This window comes from Crotalus tigris, unplaced genomic scaffold (assembly GCF_016545835.1).
Source record: "Crotalus tigris isolate CLP2741 ecotype Arizona unplaced genomic scaffold, ASM1654583v1 scf7180000017545.3456711, whole genome shotgun sequence".
NCBI lineage: Eukaryota > Metazoa > Chordata > Lepidosauria > Squamata > Viperidae > Crotalus > Crotalus tigris.
Genome location: NW_024096464.1, coordinates 3,029,644 through 3,047,741, shown reverse-complemented (window position 1 = coordinate 3,047,741; position 18,098 = coordinate 3,029,644). Strand labels below are relative to the sequence as shown.

The 18,098-nt window shown below is 40.2% G+C and overlaps 1 protein-coding gene across 1 annotated transcript in view; it reads right to left on the bottom strand.

Moving 5' to 3' along the window:
• Positions 1-6,174: 6,174 nt before the first annotated feature.
• LOC120304158 (deubiquitinase DESI2-like) overlaps positions 6,175-18,098 on the bottom strand; it is a 45,674-nt gene continuing 33,750 nt past the window's right edge. The window contains exons 3-5 of the mRNA XM_039334386.1: positions 16,976-17,069; positions 13,444-13,585; positions 6,175-7,064 (exon numbers count right to left, since the gene is read on the bottom strand). Of these exons, the coding sequence (XP_039190320.1) occupies positions 6,822-7,064; positions 13,444-13,585; positions 16,976-17,069 (479 nt within the window). The 3' untranslated portion in view covers positions 6,175-6,821. The remainder of the gene's footprint in view (positions 7,065-13,443; positions 13,586-16,975; positions 17,070-18,098) is intronic.

Below are 18,098 nucleotides of genomic sequence, written 5' to 3'. Positions count from 1 at the left end.
GGCTTTCATCCATCTCCAGCTTACTCTATTTTTTTCCTGTGCAGATGAGCACAGAAAATGAAAGAATTTAAAGATAAAGAGTTTAATCAGATGAGGTAGGAAATCTGACAGGCACCAAGGGAGATATTTATAGACATATTGGTACCCAGAGGTAGAACGTTGCCTATTCTAAAATAAATGAAATTGTATATGGATCAGGCAAATGATTGCAGCATCTAGAAAACAGGAATTTTGTAGAATTTCAGCTGTGCTTCTATATAGCAAGAGTATTAAAATCTCTTAGATTTTTTTCCCCTTTAGTAGGAAACACTGTTGTTATGTTTCTAATAATGATAAAAAAAATGCTCAGTGAATATGGTTAGCAGAGACAGTGCAGTGGCAATTTGGAGCATAAACAGAATAGCAGACAATATGGTGACACTAGTCCTGAAAAGCAAAAACCAAAAACAAAAACCCAGAACTAAGAATAGCAAAAACTGAAGTAATGTTTAAGACGTGTCAGAGACCAAAACAAGCTTTGCTATGTCCGAGTGAAGCGAATGAGAACTACTGTGTCTTTATAAGAGTTCTTAACTCTAGGACTAAAGTATAGCTGTGATTGGTCAATAATTTGATTATCTCGTAACCAAAGATGACAGCATAGATACCAGTTTTTACTTTTTTCAGCTTATTTTTTGTACTTTTTTCATGCTAAATCCATAATTATTATACCCAGGTTATAGTAGATAGGGCTATGTGACTGGAAAAATGTGAATAATGTTAGGCCTTTAAGTAGCTGCCATTCCTACTTAGCTTTTAATGGTGGAGAGGAAGTTTAAATAGTAAATAATAATCCTTAGTACTATTGTTTTGGTGTCCTGTATGGATTTTTAAGATTATGTCAGTTTGTCAGGATTCAGAGTCATTTGGAAAAATATATATCAGGTCATCCCAAAGGAGGCAACTAGACTTTCTTGTTTTTCTTTGAAGACATTTCGCTTCTCATCCAAGAAGCTTCTTCAGCTCTGACTGGATAATGGGAAATGGAAGGATTTATATTCGTTGCGGACAGCTGGTCATTTGTGCAGCCAAGAAGGCTCCACGCACACATCTGCAGTACTCAGATGACGCTGAGGACAGAGGTAAACCTCCAAATGGCCTAAACAATCTCTAAGTGGTGTAAATGTGTGTGGAGCCTTCTTGGCTGCGCAAATGACCAGCTGTCTGCAAGGAATATAAATCCTTCCAAATCAAATTAGGACAGAAATAGGCAACCTTTGTGGGCCAATGAGCACATTTGGAACATTACAAAGCTATAGTTGGATTTTTCACAAATGGCTGCTATGACAGACATAGCCAGTCTCAAAATAGGTTATCCCTATCAGGAGAAAAACTGGTGGAATTTCTTCCCACCATTCTCTGTGTTCTCTTTAGATGCTATTCCCAGCTTAGCTTAGTCCCAAAGGTGCTTTTTTTTTAATTTTTAAAGGCAACTGGGCTTTATTTGTTTTGCTTGAAGATGTTTTGCTTCTCAATAAAATTGAAAAAGGTAGTGAGAAGCGAAATGTTTTCAAGGAACACAAAGAAAGTCCAATTGCCTTTAAAAAAAACAGTCATGACCTGGATGGCTGAGTATCTCCATAGACTGATTCTGATTCTGATTCTGGTTCTAGTTCTGATTCTGACTGACATTCAGCTTATGTTATCTTTGCAATTTAACCGGACAGGTATGTACACTCCTGAATGAAACATCATGATGTATCCACCCATCATTTTTATTTCCCATAAGATGAAAGTTTATAAGTAAAGATTATCCTGGAATCCGGAGATTTGCTTTGTAGCTTATCTTTTTCAAGTTAGAAGAATATTTTTTAAAACATTAAATTCAAGAGGCTCAGAGGACCTTTGAGACACCAAAGGAGAGGTTTATAAGCATAGTGATGGCTGTCCCTGAATTAAATAAATGAAATGCCTAAAAATAATGATGTCTAAAGAAAATTATATACCATAGAATAATCATAATTACATATAAATACCTACATATATCGTGCTGAGTGCACATACAGGAATTAATATACATATAAAAGCATAGCCAATTTGATTATTTCTACTGAAAAAGTGAAAGAATTAGTGAGAATTGATGTGAAGTTGTAAATGTGGATCAAATCATTATTTGGTAATATTCAGAGTAAATTTGGAAGAAAATGGATATGAGACTAAATGAAAGAAATGGAAAAGAGAAAAATGAAAGCAGAAAGCAGGAAGTAAGTACCCGTCAATATCAAAAAGTATAAGAAGAGCAAGACAGAATTAATGGGAAGTGAGAGGATGCAGAAGCTTCTTGGAACAGAGTGAAAAAAAAAAGTACAGTCCTTGACTTACCAACAGTTCATTTAGTGCAGTGGTTCTCAACCTTTTTAATGCCGCGACCCCCAACCAGTCATAAGTCGAGGATTACTTAACTGGTCGTAAGTCGAGGACTACTCAACTGGTGCAGCACCGTTGGCAGAATGGGACTTTTGGCGGGCTCAGCAGGGCAGAGACAGCCTAGACAATTCCTATTGGCTTTTGAAAGCCAATAGAATTAGACTCTATTCAAGAGAGTCTATTCTATTGGCTTTCAAAAGCCAATAGAATAAAAGGGAGTAGCACAGCTAAGGAAAAGGGGGAAAAAATGGTGGACTGTGTTGTTTGGCGACCCCTGTGAAATGGTCGTTCGACCCCAAATGGGGTCCCAACCCACAGGTTGAGAACCACTGATTTTGTGACTGTTCAAAGTTACAACATCACTGAAAAAAGTGACTTATGACCATTTTCCACACTTACGACCATTGCAGCATCCCCATGGTCACATGATCAAATTCAGATGATTGGTGATATTTATGATGGTTGCATTGTCCAGGGGTCATGTGATCTCCTTTTGCAATCTTCTGACAAGCAAGGTCAATGGGGGAATCCAGATTCACTTAACAAGCGTGTCACTAATTTACCAAATGCAGTGATTCACTTAACAACTGTGGCAAGAAAAGCCATAAAATGGGGCAAAATTTCTCACTTAATAAATGTTTCGCTTAGCAACAGAAATGTTGGGCTCAATTGTGGTCGTAAGTTGAGGACTACCTGTATGTGAAGTGAAATTAATAGGAAGCATGAAAAGTGTTGCTTGGTAGAATGATGGTAAAATAAGCTACGTGTGGGAAAAATACATATGATAATATGATTGCTGCAAAAAATCACAATGAGAGAAACAGACTGCATAATGTGGCTGTGGAAAAAATGTATTTATCAAGAATGCAATCAAAAAGAGCAAGAAAAGTTAAAAAATAGTGTAATGCCAAAATATAACAATGGAAATTTAAAAAAAATAGTTTTGAAAGTTACTGAAGAGGATAAAGAGCTGCCTGCAAGATGAATAGAAATAAAAATAAATGTGAGAATAGAATAGAATAGAATAGAATAGAATAGAATAGAATAGAATAGAATAGAATAGAATAACAGAGTTGGAAGGGATCTTGGAGGTCATTTAGTCCAACCCCCTGCTCAGGCAGGAAACCCTATACCATTTCAAACAAATGGCTGTCCAGTCTCTTCTTAAAAACTCCCAGTGTTGGAGCATTCGCAACTTCTGGAGGCAGGTTGTCCCATTGATTAATTGTTCTAACTATTAGGAAATTTCTCTTTAGTTCTAGGTTGCTTCTTTCCCTTGATTAGCTTCCGCCCGTTGCTTCTTGTCCTGCCTTCAGGTGCTTTGGAGAATAGCTTGACTCCCTCTTCTTTGTGGCAACCCCTGAGATATTGGAATCCTGCTACCCTGTCTCCCCTCATCCTTCTTTTCATTAAACTAGACATGCCCAATTCCAGCAACTGTTCTTTAAATGATCTGGAATGAAACGGAAGTGAGGGGCTACTGAAAGGAGTATTTAACAGACTTGGAATTATGGTTGCGTTTCAAAAAGTGGAATTGAAATGTTAGTAGTCAAGAAAACATGATGGAAAGGAAGTTATAAATAATGTCAGGAAGTTGAAGAATGGTAAGGCTATAGGTATACTTAGTATAACTGGAGAAATCTTAAAACAGGGATGTGATTTGCTTAAGGTATGGCTGTGCAGATTGTAATGTGTGTGATGATTTTTTCTGTATTGATGATTGGAACAATGCTGTTATAAGAAAGAGAAAATTGGCAAAAGGGAATGCAAAAACTACAGGCAGATTTGTAAACTATACCCAAATGTTGTTCATTGTTACCTCTTGTGTCTTTTGATTTCTGAATTCTGCAAAAATACTGGGAAGATATTTTTGCGGAATTCAGAAATCAAAAGATACAAGAGGTAGCAATGAACAAAATTTGGAAATGCAATGCAACTTTATGCCAGATAAGGGGTGGGTAGAACAGATTTTTTTTCCCCTTTAGCAGTTCATTGAGAAATGTATGTGTATGAGTAAGAAACTATATTGTATACAAGTTGGTTTAAAGGAAGTATGGATACATCGAAAAGCCATGAATTAAAAAACAACATGTATAAATATGGAGTTCAGAGTTGGTTGTTGAATATGAAAAGAGCATTAGATATGCACAAAATAAAAGGAATAGATTAGGAATTCTTATGGGGATAATTGAAAAATCTTGGCTGCAGATTTCTGCATTGGTGTGCATTTTTGTGTACTAATGATCTATGCTGACTGAAGGTTCAGTGATTGCTGTAACTGTTAGATTTCATGATGAGATATATAGGTTTGAAGATTAATGTGTATTTGGTAAGAAAAATAAAGTAGATAATAAATATGGGAACCATGACAGAATGCTTCCTAAAGATGAGGAAAATGAAAGGCTAAATTTTAAGGTATGGACATGCTGGTAAAAAGGTCGTGTGAAATGGGGTGCGAGGAATGAATATTTGTCAAAATAAACAAAAGCGGCAGCGTATAAGAACATGATTTTGCTTATATTTTGCATAGCAATAAGAACTGGCATGTCAGTAAATTAATGTAGTGAAAATGGGATATGACATCATGATACTGAAACAAGAGACGATTAAGAGAACAAGAAGTAATGCACAGAATCGTATGGTTGAAGCAAAGATGCTTTGCAATGATAGAAAATCATGATAAAATATAGTAAATGTTGGTATGTACTAACTTTAGCTCTATTTCCTTTTCTTTTTCTTTTTCTGATACTTTTAATTTTTTTAACTTAATTCCTTAATTCCCTTTCTGGGAATAGCTGCATGATATTGCTTATCTGGGAGGAACAGTATGAAGGTTATGCATGATATACAGATCAGTGACTGTACTTGCACACCATGCTAAGCTGCTCAAAAGCACCTCTGTGTGTGTATGTGTGCACATATGTGAACATGTGTGTTAAAATTGTCAAGATGGTGACCACAAGATTGAACTCCACCTCTATTTTATATCTGTTACATGAACAATATATATTTTAGAAAGGTAGAGTTTTGATTATGTGGTCATGTTTATCATTCTTTGACCACCGCCACCCCAGAAGCTATTATATATTATTAATGGCCATGCATGTGCTACCCTGTTGCCATCATTAAACAGAGTTACTTATAAGGAGGTGGCAGTTTACTATTCTATCTGGATTCAAAGCAATGCCATCTTGGATGTGGCATGGCAAAGTGCAAATCTCAGTTAAAGAACTACAGATAGTCCTTGACTTACAACAGTTCATTTAGTGACCATTCAAAACTACAACAGTGACTTATGACTGTTTTTCACAGTTGCAACCTTTGCAGCATTCCCATGACCATGTGATCAAAATTCAGATGCTTGGCAACTGGTTCCTTCTTATGACCGTTGCAGTATCCTGGAGTGTTGTGACCACCCTTTGCAACCTTCTGGCAAGCAAAGTCAATGGGGAAGCCAGACTCACTTAACAGCCAGGCTACTAACTTATCAATTGCAGTGATTCACTTAACATCTGTGGCAAGAAATGTTGTAAAAAGAGGCAAAACTCACTTAACAAATGTCTCATTTAGCAACAGAAATTTTGGGCTCAGTTGTGGTTGTACGTCGAGGACTACCTGCACTTCCGGGGGGGGGGGACTTGGAGCACTTCCAAAGTACTTCTAACATGATGGTGCATGCAGGTTCATTAACTGAACGTCACAATTTAGGATGTTGTATAATCACAACGTTTCTCTTTCTTGGTCAAAAAGAACAGACTCAGACACATATTTATAGATAATTTTTGCTACTGTCGTTGGAGAGTAAAGTGTCCTTTAGTCTATTATACAGTATTTGAATTCACACACACACACACACACACACACATACACACAAAACCTGCAGTGGTTGAATAGGAGCACCTTTCACTGATCCTTCCAGTGGCTTAAGAAACTAGTGATTTAAAAAGAACAAAGAGAGAGTTATGTGGAGCTTGCTGCTGGTCTGAGGGAGGAGAAAGTGAAGCTCTAGTTTCAGTTCCTTTTTTCAATATTTAAAGGAGATAACAGCTTTGGAGGAATCGGAGAGAAGGCCTTCTGCACGTATGACTGCAGACAGAGAGTTAAAAGAGCTCCAGATGAAGCATCTGCCCCTCAATATGGCTTCCTTTCAGGGCTGCTGTGTCACATTCCAGAGATCACAGTATGGAGAATGTCAGCTCCAGAAGTTTAATCTCAGACACGTATTGATGCAATTCTAAATGTTGCTTTAAGTATCAGCAGCCCTTTGAAAAAGAGGCAAGGGTTTCATCTTGTCCTGGCAAGGAGGCTCCACGGGTTCTTGGGGAAAAGATTGAGCAGCTGCAGGAAAAGACGGAGGAGCCGCCATTGGGGTGCGGGGGGGGGAAAGGATTGAGGGCTACTTCCGTGGGCAGAGTTCAGACCCTGGTATGCCGGCAGGTTCGCGAAGGGCCTGGGGCTGAAGCAGCTGCAGAAGTCGATGGCGATTCCTCGTCCGTTGTATCTCCCTGCTCTTCCTTATGAAGGCCAAGGTTGATGTGAGTCTGCAGAGCGGCAGGGGTCAGCCATTCCTTGGGGAGGCAGCTTTGCAGAAAGGGAATGCAGGAGCTAAAGTAGGCCAGGCGGTTCACCCAGCGTGGGATTTCCTTCCCACAAAGGATCTGAGAAATGACAGGGAAACATACAAAACAATTATTGTTTGATTTGCAGATAATTTGCTACTGCCTCCTTGTCTCCTTTTCCTGCTGGCAACAGAAAAAAAAAATCACGGCCTTGACTATGAGGCATAGAAGCAAAAAAAAAAAAAAAGAATCCAATAAAATTTACTAACCAATAAATGGATGGGGAGCAAGATGACCGTTCACCACATTAGCCAGCAAACCTTAATCTATGTTTAATCCTTATACTGAAGAATTTTGAGAGTTAAAAATTACTCATACTATTGATACCTGAATGTTATTATTTTTTATCTTAGCACAGGCCTTACAATTAGCCTGAAAATGGGGTTGCCTGCGGGAAAGGGGTGCTCTGCTGTGAACTTCCCTGCAGAGAACAACATCTGGAGAAAATGGCAGGATGCCATATAGTTTTATTCTACATGCACATTCCAGAAAAACAGCAATTTTCTTCCTGCTGTGCTAAGAGTGTATAGTTCAAAATGTGATGAATGTGATGAACACCTGCATTGCATACCAGGAAATGTTATTCTGCGCTGTGCAGTGAAAGATTTAATTAGTAGTTGATTTCCTTCCAAAAGCACTTGACCAAGAGCTTTCTGTGGTCACATGGTTTCTGGTTTTAGGATTGTCAAACCCCCCCCCCCATCTAAGCTCTCTACTATCCTTTGTGTCTTCCCTCCTCTTACACTTAAGCACAGCACAAACATGCTTGTTGCTTTGCTCTCTGCCAGGTCATCAGGTTGTCTTCATTTCATCCCCAGCTCATGCTTGAAACTGCTTAAAGTTTTTGTTGACTGATCTGGAACCATGGTGTTTTCCTCTTTAAGCAAACCACAGGCCCCACCAGGTATTTGGTTTTTTTATTTGTTTGTTTTGCTGTGGATGAAATCTGCATCTCTCTGTGGCACTGAAGATATGGGATGAACCCAGCATCTCTTAGGCACTTCAGCAAGTAGAAGCATACCCCTTCTGCTCTGCCCCCCCCCACATACTACCTTACAGGGCACTGAAACAGGTTAGTGGCCTCTCCCTTGCACTCACTAGAACAGTGATTCTCAACCTTTCTAATGCCGTGACCCCATAATACAGTTCCCCATGTTGTGGTGACCCCCAAGTGGGTGTGGCCACCAATAAGAGGGAGTAGGACAGCTAGGGAAAAGGGGAAAAAATGGCGGACAGCATGGTTTGGTGACCCCCGTGAAATGGTCATTCGACCCCAACTGGGGTCCCGACCCACAGGTTGAGAACCACTGCACTAGAACAATAGCTGATCAGCAGGGATGGGGGGTGGAGGGGCTGCACAACAAAGCAGGAGGGTACTCTATTTGCTGCTTCTTACAGGAACCTTCTCTGCACCTATTAATTGTTCAGGATGCATGAGTTTGATGTCTCCTTACTAGTAGAGTTCAGAGGCTCCTTCAGTCTTCTTTGCCCCTACTCCCACCCCACAAAAAAGGTGAAAGAGCATCGATATAAAAAGCAAAGATGTGTCAAGGGGCTGACTATGGAACAGGTCACAGACTGTGTGCAAATTCCATGTTAAGCTAAAGTGGAAGGGGGAAGCCAACCAGTATCCACAATATGATCTGGAGCAAGATAACACCAGAAAATCCTGAACCTCATTGTTATGGAATCGGAGAAACTATGGAATGAACGTAAAGAGGTTGTTAGAGATGAATGTGACAGAGAGATTGCCAAAGACCAAGAAAGAGAAGAAGGCAAGCTGGAAGTGCATATACTTTATGGCAGTGGTTCTCAACCTTTTTAATGCCGCGACCCCCAACTGGTCGTAAGTTGAGGACTACTCAACTGGTGCAGCACCGTTTGCAGAATGGGACTTTTGGCGGGCTCAGCAGGGCAGAGACAGCCTGGACAATTCCTATTGGCTTTTGAAAGCCAATAGAATTAGACTCTATTCAAGAGAGTCTATTCTATTGGCTTTCAAAAGCCAATAGAATAAAAGGGAGTAGCACAGCTAAGGAACAGGGGGAAAAAATGGCAGACTGCGTTGTTTGGCGACCCCCGTGAAATGGTCATTCGACCCCAAATGGGGTCCCGACCCACAGGTTGAGAACCACTGCTTTATGGTTATATAAAGACTTTCAGTTATGTCAATCCTTTTAAGCTGGGGGATGTGCTTAAAAATATGACAGTCCCAGAACATCTAGTTCTCCTCACCTGTACACAAGTCAAAAAGCCACTATATGTACAGAACATGGTGAAACAGGCTGGCTCCAAGTTGGCAAAAGAGTGAGACAAAGTTATATACTCTCCGCTTAAGTACTCCATCTACATGTAAAATATATATTCAAGGAACTTGGATTGGAAGAAGATAAGCGTGATTTTAAATAGCAATAGCAATAGATGTATATACCACTCCATACAGCGCTGCCTGAGCAGTTTATAATGTCAGCATATTGCCCCCAACAATCTGGGTCCTCATTTTATTGACCTTGGAAGGATAGAAGGCCGAGTCAACCTTGAACCCATCAGGATTGAACTCCAGGGCTCTTTTTAAAACTGGAGGAAATAACATCAATAACCTAGGCAATGCTGATGACACTACTCTGATGAACGGAAATGATCTGCACACTCTATGAAAGTCAAGGAGCACAAGAAATACTAGGATTAAGATTAAATATAAAAAGACCAAATTAATGACAAAGGCATAGCAACCAGCCTTAGAATTGGCAACAAAGATATTGAAGTTGTGTTCAGCTTTTCCCTTTTAGGATGAATTATCAACAGTGAAGGAAGAAGCAGCCAAGAAATTCACTGCAGAATAGCACTTGGTAAAGCAACTATGAAAGGCTTGGAACAGATATTCAGATGCCAGGAAGTATCTATGCCTACAGGCAATCATTACTACACGATACTCTATGGAAGCAAAAGCTGGCTTTGAAGAATTAGGATAGGAAGAGTTTTGAAACTTTTGAACTTTGACATTGGAGAAGACTCTTGAGAATATCATGTATATCTAAGCAAAAAAATAGATCATTAAAGAAACAGCCTAGACTTCTTACTCCAGACACATGAGACCAAGCTCAAATTGTCATATTTTGAACATAAATGTTGGACAGATTTTCTCTAGATAAGTCTATCATTCTAGGAACAATGGAAAGAAAGAGAACAAAAGGATGACTAGCAGCAAAGTGGATGTATTGAATTACAATAGAAATGAATGTAGTATCAAAGGACCTGAAAAAAACAGTTAGGGTCAGATCCTCCTGAAGAAAAGGTATCTGATTGGTCACTAGGAGTCAATACCAACATGTTGACATATAATCATTAATCATCTAGAGTAATTTGTCTTGCACACCTGTACTTCTATAAATCTGATACAGTAAATAGATTAAAATATATTCCTACTGTACCTTCTTTCATTCTAGTTCAAGCGTTAACTTGTCTAACATAATATTTTTCTTCTTTTTTCTGTGTCATTACTCTACAGTAGTAAGAATATTTCCTACTGGGGAATCATGATTTGCTCCCTTTAAAATGCCCTCCCCTCCATTTTTTTTTTACAGAGTAAATGTCCAATAGACACTATCAACTGATCTCCTCAGTCCCCTGCAGGTGCCCATGCATTAATGACTGACCTCCTAAAAGCTAAATACATTGATCTTGGTTAATGTTTGGACTGGAGACCAGTAGGAAATCCCATAGCTGGAGAGAAAATAGAAGTTGACAAAGCACTCTGAAAAAGGGTACTGGCAATTCTCACACTGTTGCCAAGAAAACTATATGTAGTCACCAGTAGTCAAGCTCAACCAAACCTTACCTTTTGGTAAGCAAGAGGATATGATTTAAATTAAACATACTGTAATTCTACAAGCATACTGGTTAGGTTTACATATAACGTTGTGCCAAAACAAGTGAACACTCAAAATAATAGCTTAGTCCAGACATGTCAAACACAAGGCCTGAGGGCCAGATGCGGCCCGTGAAGTGGTTTCATGTGGCCCGCGAAGCCATCCTGGAAACAGTGAGGGAACGGCCCCCTCTGCCTTGGCCCTGGCCCAGACCAGCCAGGAGCCAATGTACAATTTTGTGGTGGCCCTCCATGCTGAAACGCATTCAGTCTTAGCTCCATAAGCCCCCCCCCCTTGCATGGCCTCCAGTGGACCATGCCTTGGCACTTGCCCTGGTCCCACCCCCTTCTGCCAGAGACCCTCAGATCTACCCCACTCCTGCCCAGGCCCCCACAGGCACCCTTGATGCGAACAATGTAGAGCTGGCCACACCTACCCAGTAGGCCACACCCACTCCATCCACACCCACCCAGTAGGCCACATCTACCCTGGCCACAGCTACCTGGCCCCCTGAGGGCAACCGCAATGCTGATGCGGCCCTCAATGAAATTGAGTTTGACACCCCTGGCTTAGTCCAATTTGTGAGCTCAGCCAATTCCTTCCTAAATTCTGCTCATGATGGGCATTTTGGCAAAGGATCGAGAAACAATATGATCCCTTTGGGTGATTTTTTTTATGACTCTGTTTTCATGTTTTGTTTTATTATTTGCTTAGTGTATCACATTTATAAAAAATTAATTGCTGTTTACTAATGATAAGCATCACCTTCAGATGATTGCCAAGCAGGCAGCTATATAAATCAATCACTTATTCTACTTTACAATTCCCAGAATGGGAACCATGGTGCCAGTCCCTTAAAGAAAAAGTTTTGTCACTAAGAGAACACTGCTTTCCATAAGTCAATCAAATCAAATAGAGCAAAAAAAAAAAAAAAAATCCAAAAAAAAAAACAAGTGCCTTCCAGTAACAGCACTTGAGACTTCCAGTGATGTGGAATAATTTCCAGCTTAAGGTACATTTATTTAGCTCCTTTCAGATGCTTGAGAGAGAGAGAGAGAGAGAGAGAGAGAGAGAGAGAGAGAGAGAGAGAGAGAGAGAGAAGGTGCAGCAAATGAGAAAATGCCTTGAGATGCTTAATTCTGCCTCAATATCCCACAGAGACTTTTAGGGGGAAAAAAACCCCCACATCTCATGCCTACACAGCCCAATTCTCCACTGCAAAAGAAGTTTGAATACATTTCAGTAATCTGACCTCTGAAACTGCTGTTCCCTTGCAGTCATCTGCATGAAGCAATCAACTCCTTTTTCCATCGCAGTGCTGCTATAGAATAGGCATTGCGCACTTTCTGGGGAAAGGAAAATTAACTCGTTCCTCCTTGCCACTTGATTCTGTCTAAGTTCCCCTAGATGTCTGCTAGCCTTATAAACCCAGGTCTGTCTTGTGATGTATGTCTCTATCCCCAGTCAGCAAGGGATTGTGACTTGATATCTGTAGAAAACCAAGTGTTAGGGATGGATTATTGGGGGGGGAGGGGGATCCGCTCAACTGTCATAGCAAACAAGTTTTTCATCTGTGGTCCTAGAGACCGTGGAGCAGGTCAAAATGACTGATCTGACCTTTTCCTCTTTTCCATTCTCCTTATGTTAAAAAAAAATGCACCGCAATTTCATGACTGTCCAGAGACACATAAATAACTCAGGAAATGGGAAACTGCTACAAAAGAAACTGCATTTGGTGACCTTTTCTGTGACACTTCATTTAGATTGTACCTACAAATATCAAAGAGATCAGTGTCAAGAGAAATGAGATGTGGATTTTTTCCCCCTTTCCTTCTTCTTTTTTAAAGAGGAAAGTATTTGATCCTTAACTGATAAACCACACTTAATAATTTCAGTGCTCAAGAAAATCAGATGAATGCCACTTTGTTCATGGAATCTTCATCTTAAGAACACATCCACCAAAAGAGTAACTGACAGTAGCGAGAATGGATTGATGTGTCAGTTGTGTTTGCCTATGTTTACAAAAAGGGTGCCGGGGAATCACTGACCCTCTCCAGATGGACAGCTGCGAACACTATCTACTAAAAGATGTTCTTTCATTCCATCTTAAGGAATGTTTGGTGATAAGAAAAAGAAGAAATATTAGAAAAGATGAGAAGATTCCAAAGAATAGAAGTCAGTATATTATTTCCATACATTTCCATGAATAAAACAGGACAATTGCCCAGAAGAACTTTGGACTCTGAATTACACATCCTCTTTTGAAGATAAAGGTTGTAAGAAAATATCAGGGCAAGAAACTGTTTTGGATTGCCTGGATCTTGCCCTGAGTGTAAAAAATTCCTCTTGGATTCTTCACAAATAGAGATCACAGATACTAAGCATGACAGGGTGGGATGGTATCAATTAGGGTTCTCTGTGTGTTATGATAAGTGATTCAGCCACAATGATCTAATCATAGTGGGAATTGTTTTGGCCCAAACTGCTTCACCAACATTGCTGGAGGATTATAAAGTAATACCCAGAGAAAGAATAGAAAGTGAGTCCACCTCTGCCAGAGCAGCTGAGAAGTGATTGCAATTCTTGTGCATGAGATGGTAAGCATTGCCTTTGTAATCTTTGCCCAGTTCCTCCATGATTTTATCCACATCTTCTTCTGTGAAGTCTGTGGTGCCCAAGGCAAGGGATTCTCTGGTTAAAAAAAAAAAAGAGAGAGAGAGATAAGAAAAGTCAACGACAGGAAATGGGCAGGCAGAAAGACATACACCAGGTATGCTTTGAAATAGAATCTCTGCAATGAATTAAAATAGACCAGCTTCTTTTTCAGGCTTCCACATCAGCCTGAAAGAAGATCCTCCTGCTCAAAGAACTGGATTAACATTGAAGAGTGAGCCTTTTAAAGCAGCAACATCTTTTTTTCAGGCTACTTTAATGAATAGTGGAAATGAGGCCTGAATCACTTCATCCAAATCTTTTTCAAACTGCACTATGCAAACACACACAAACATAAACGCACACACATCTCAGTTTGTTTATCTGCCTGGTCTATCTAATGTTTAATAAAGCCTCCAGGCACAGCAGTACTACACATTTAAATATCCTTTTAGATTAATTCACCATAGCATTCACTTTAAAATCCCAAATAACTGAAAGCCATTGTTCTAGTTGGGTCTGTATTTATATTCATCTTAAAGAAATAACGACACACACATAGGGTGTAAATAGTAGTACCACTATAATCACTTAGCATTTACATATCACATACTGTAAAACAAACCCCTAATGTTTACAATGACTATTTTAATACTGAATTTACATGCTCTTGGAGAAAAAGCTATCCCTGCCCCTCTGCTTCCCAGCACAAGGCGTTCTATTCAGGGCTGCCTTTGAATATGATCCACAGTGGGAGCAGAATGCAGTGGGTGGGAATCACTTTGGCAATGCTGGCCCTCGATTTCAGGGGCTGGGTTTGTTGCCCAGGATGTTGCTGAGCAAAATTCCAGATGATACTTTTGATCAAGAAAGCCGTACGTGGCTTGGGTCTAGGTCAGGGGTAGGCAACCTTGGCTCTTTTATGACTTGTGGACTTCAACTCCCAGAATTCCTGAGCCAGCCATGCTGAGGGGAAAGGTAGCGTTTCCAAGCTGAGCCATGTTAGCTCAGGAATTCTGGGAGTTGAAGTCCACGAGTCATAAAAGAGCCAAGGTTGCCTACCCCTGATCTAGGTTACCTTCTTCTCCAGACAGAACCTACTCATCCTTTGCAATCATCTCAAGTCTTCCACTCCAGATATTAGATGGGTGGCCTTTTCTTAGCTGCTCTGGCTCCTTGGAGAAGCCTGCTTTCCCAAAGTTGGGTAACCTCTCTGCTCTTTGCTAGCAAAAGAACAATGGAGATTGTTGCCTGTTTGGGTGTTGTGGTATTTTGCTGAGCTGTTTTCGCAAGGCTTATTTTTAAGCTTAATTAATTCTGATTGTTAAATTCATTTTAGTTCTAGGTCTTAAATCTTTCTTTCTTTATTATATTAGGTGCCACCCGTCTTGTCTAGAGGCGATCCAAATTAATTTGGGTTAATTGTTTTACTTTTAAAATTGGTGGCTAACAATGGTTTTTACATGAACCACCCAAAGTCTGCTGAAAGGGACATGTTCAGTGGTGGGATTCAGCCGGTTCGCACAAGTTTGGTAGAACTGGTAGCTAATTTTTTGTTGCCCAGACTTCCGGAAGCGGCATCCACACAGAGAACCAGTTGTTCACATATTTGAATCCCACCACTGGATACATTATAAAGTATAACGTAAGTAAATACATCTGAATTAGTACTTTTTCAATAGTGGGGGTCATAGAAAACATTTTTGAGCAAATCTCTTCAAATTTCCGTGCAGTGTTTTGAGTATGAGAGAAACTTTGTGTCATTTTTTCCTTGTTTCAAAAACAACGTTATATACCGTGTGTATGTTGCGAATTGTTCATTCAGACTGCATTGGTTAGCCCTGGATTTTGTTTCTTTCTGTGCCTTGTGTTCTTGTCACTGACCTCTGTTTGCCTAACAAAGCAAGCAAGCAAAACGGAACAATTAAGGGAGGCTCTGTGTGGCAGCCAGCACCTGCTCCCCAGCTTGCTTTTTCTAGAAATTCCCCTCCCCCTTGAAATGTATTTCTCCCCCTCATCCAAGGTTGTTGAGGCACATCATAAATTATTTATTTCAGAAGTTTCCAATATTAAGACCGAGGAGTTACTCTGTTGCCTCCCTCAGTTTGCTCTAGATAGGTTAGATAGGCCTCCATATTCAGACATTAGTTTGTCCCTCCCGTTTCTTGGTGATTTAATTTACTATAGTTTAGCTTCCAATATAGTGACAGCTGCAGAGATGTTCCTCCAATTCTTCCACATAAGAGACCTGGGGGTGGGAGACAACTGACCCTGAATCTAATCTTATTCCTCCAGTGACAAAGAACCAATCTGGTAAGTCAGAGAATTGACAGTTCAGAGCATATCCCGATAACACAAGGTGAGATTGTGCAGCAATATTAGTTGATATGCTGTGGGAGGAAAATGGGCATTCACCATAGCAGTTTAAGTGGGGGAAAAGATGAATCTAGGAAAAAAGCATGTGAGAACTATAGCCTGTGTTCTTATGCTTTTTTGACTCCTTAATTCACCATGGATCTGAATTAAAAGAATGCCAGAATGGGTGCAGTCATTCAGGGAGTGGAAGTAGCAAAGGCTTTTTGTTACAGATGCATGTTATTGTAGATGAATTTCTATATGCTGTGCATCTCTTAGTATTGTATATAGTGCATTCTTAACCAGCCGTACACATCACACAGCTTTCTCATTTTATCACTACAACAATCCCATAAAGGAGATTGAAGGATAGTGGCTACCCTAAGGTTACCCAGCCTGGGACTAAAAGAGGTTTTGAAACTGGACAAGAGTTAAGACTGCCCTCCTTACACCAACTTTTCCTCATTTGGTGTCAATCAAATATGGCCCCATTACCAAAACCACCAAGGCAATTCACTGTATTGGCTAGGGATATTAGGGGTTGGCCCAAACACATGGTAGACACCAGGTTGGAGGAAGCTGTAGGATAAGACAGGTTTTAATCCTCTCAAATCCATAATCTGCATTGTTTTAACTGGAGTGGGGCCCCCGTTTAATAGAAAAGGGCTGTGCTTAAGTCTGGGGAATGAAGCTGAGGGCACATTCATTTTAGCAAGATGGAATTCTAGAGGTTCTCTGTTTGCTACCTGTAATGCATTCCTTTTAGGAATTGTACTGCAGTTATTTTCTATTTTCCACCTTAACATGAGAAATTTTGCTGGCAGTTTTCAAATGTCATGGTCAGAAGCAGCTCTGAAGGGTGCAAAATGAGACCCTGGAAGCTTGTCCATGGCTATTTTATAGTATACTATAAAATTAAGGCGACAGCCCTACATGACTGCGTATATGCTGATTTTTGCCTGCTTCCTTGGTTCTCAGAAGGAATCAAAGAAAGGAATGCCTCAGGAAGAAAGCAGAAAACGGGACAATGCCCTCCTGGTGGCCAACCCAGAGAAAAGGTAGAAGACCTCTTACTTGAATTTAAAGGTCTCTCCAAGCTCCACCGCACTGCCTGGTGTAATCTCAAAAATCCCACTGAAAGGATAGGGATGTCCTCCATAGGCAAACTCTAGCAAGAAAAGAAAGAGACTGTAATTAAGAACGTCAGAGCAGCATCTGGCTCAAGATAAGATAAAGTACAGCGTGACACTTTCCACCCACAGTTACATAATTTGCTTCTCTTCCTCCTTCAAAGACACCAGACTAGTCCGCAATCTAAGGTAAAGGTAAAGGTTTCTCTGCTAGATGTGGTCATGTGGCCAGCATGGCTATATGCCAGAGATGCACGGGACACTGTTACTTTCCCACCAAAGTGGTACCTATTAATCTACTTGCATTAGGATGCTTCTGAACTGCTAGGTGGACATTGGCTGGGGCAAGTAACAGGAGCTAACCCTGTTCCACAGAGCTCGGATCTCAAACCCAGGCTGTGAGTTCTCCAGCTGACCAGCTCAGCATCTTTAACCACTGAGCCCCTTAGTCTGCAATCTACTCCAAAGTTTTTTTTTGTCAAACAGGGCATTTTTGCTGACCTGGCTTTCAGTCAGCATCAAGCACCAAGACTGAAAGATGATGGATTTCTGGAATATTCTGCAGCCTGTGCTAAGCCATATAATACCATATGTGAAAACAAATATTTAATATGAATTCACTAAGTGCTATTATCACATCTTGTTTCTTTTCCAGTATTAAAGGATGGCAATCAAATTTTCTACGTGTGCATGTCAGATGTAAATCCAGGATGGTCAGTTGCTTTGGAAGTGTCGTCCAATGATTGGGTGGTGGTAGTGGTGATGATGACAATGACGATGGAAGATGTAGTAGTAACAAGACTTATAACAAAATACTGATGCATGAAATGGGGCTATGCATGATATTTGACTCTCCTTAAAATGTCCTCTTCTTCCATCCCATTTTCCATTAAATCTTCCAAGATTTAATTCTGGGGCCCTTGAGCAGACTCAACCTCATTGAGCTACTTTGATCCCTAAAGGATTATTTCCCTAATTTTTCTTCATCATAGCTTTGTAATAGAGTTACTTATATAAGCAATAGCATAAAAATTGTTTAGAGCAAAGGAGAAAATTTATCAGCCTGA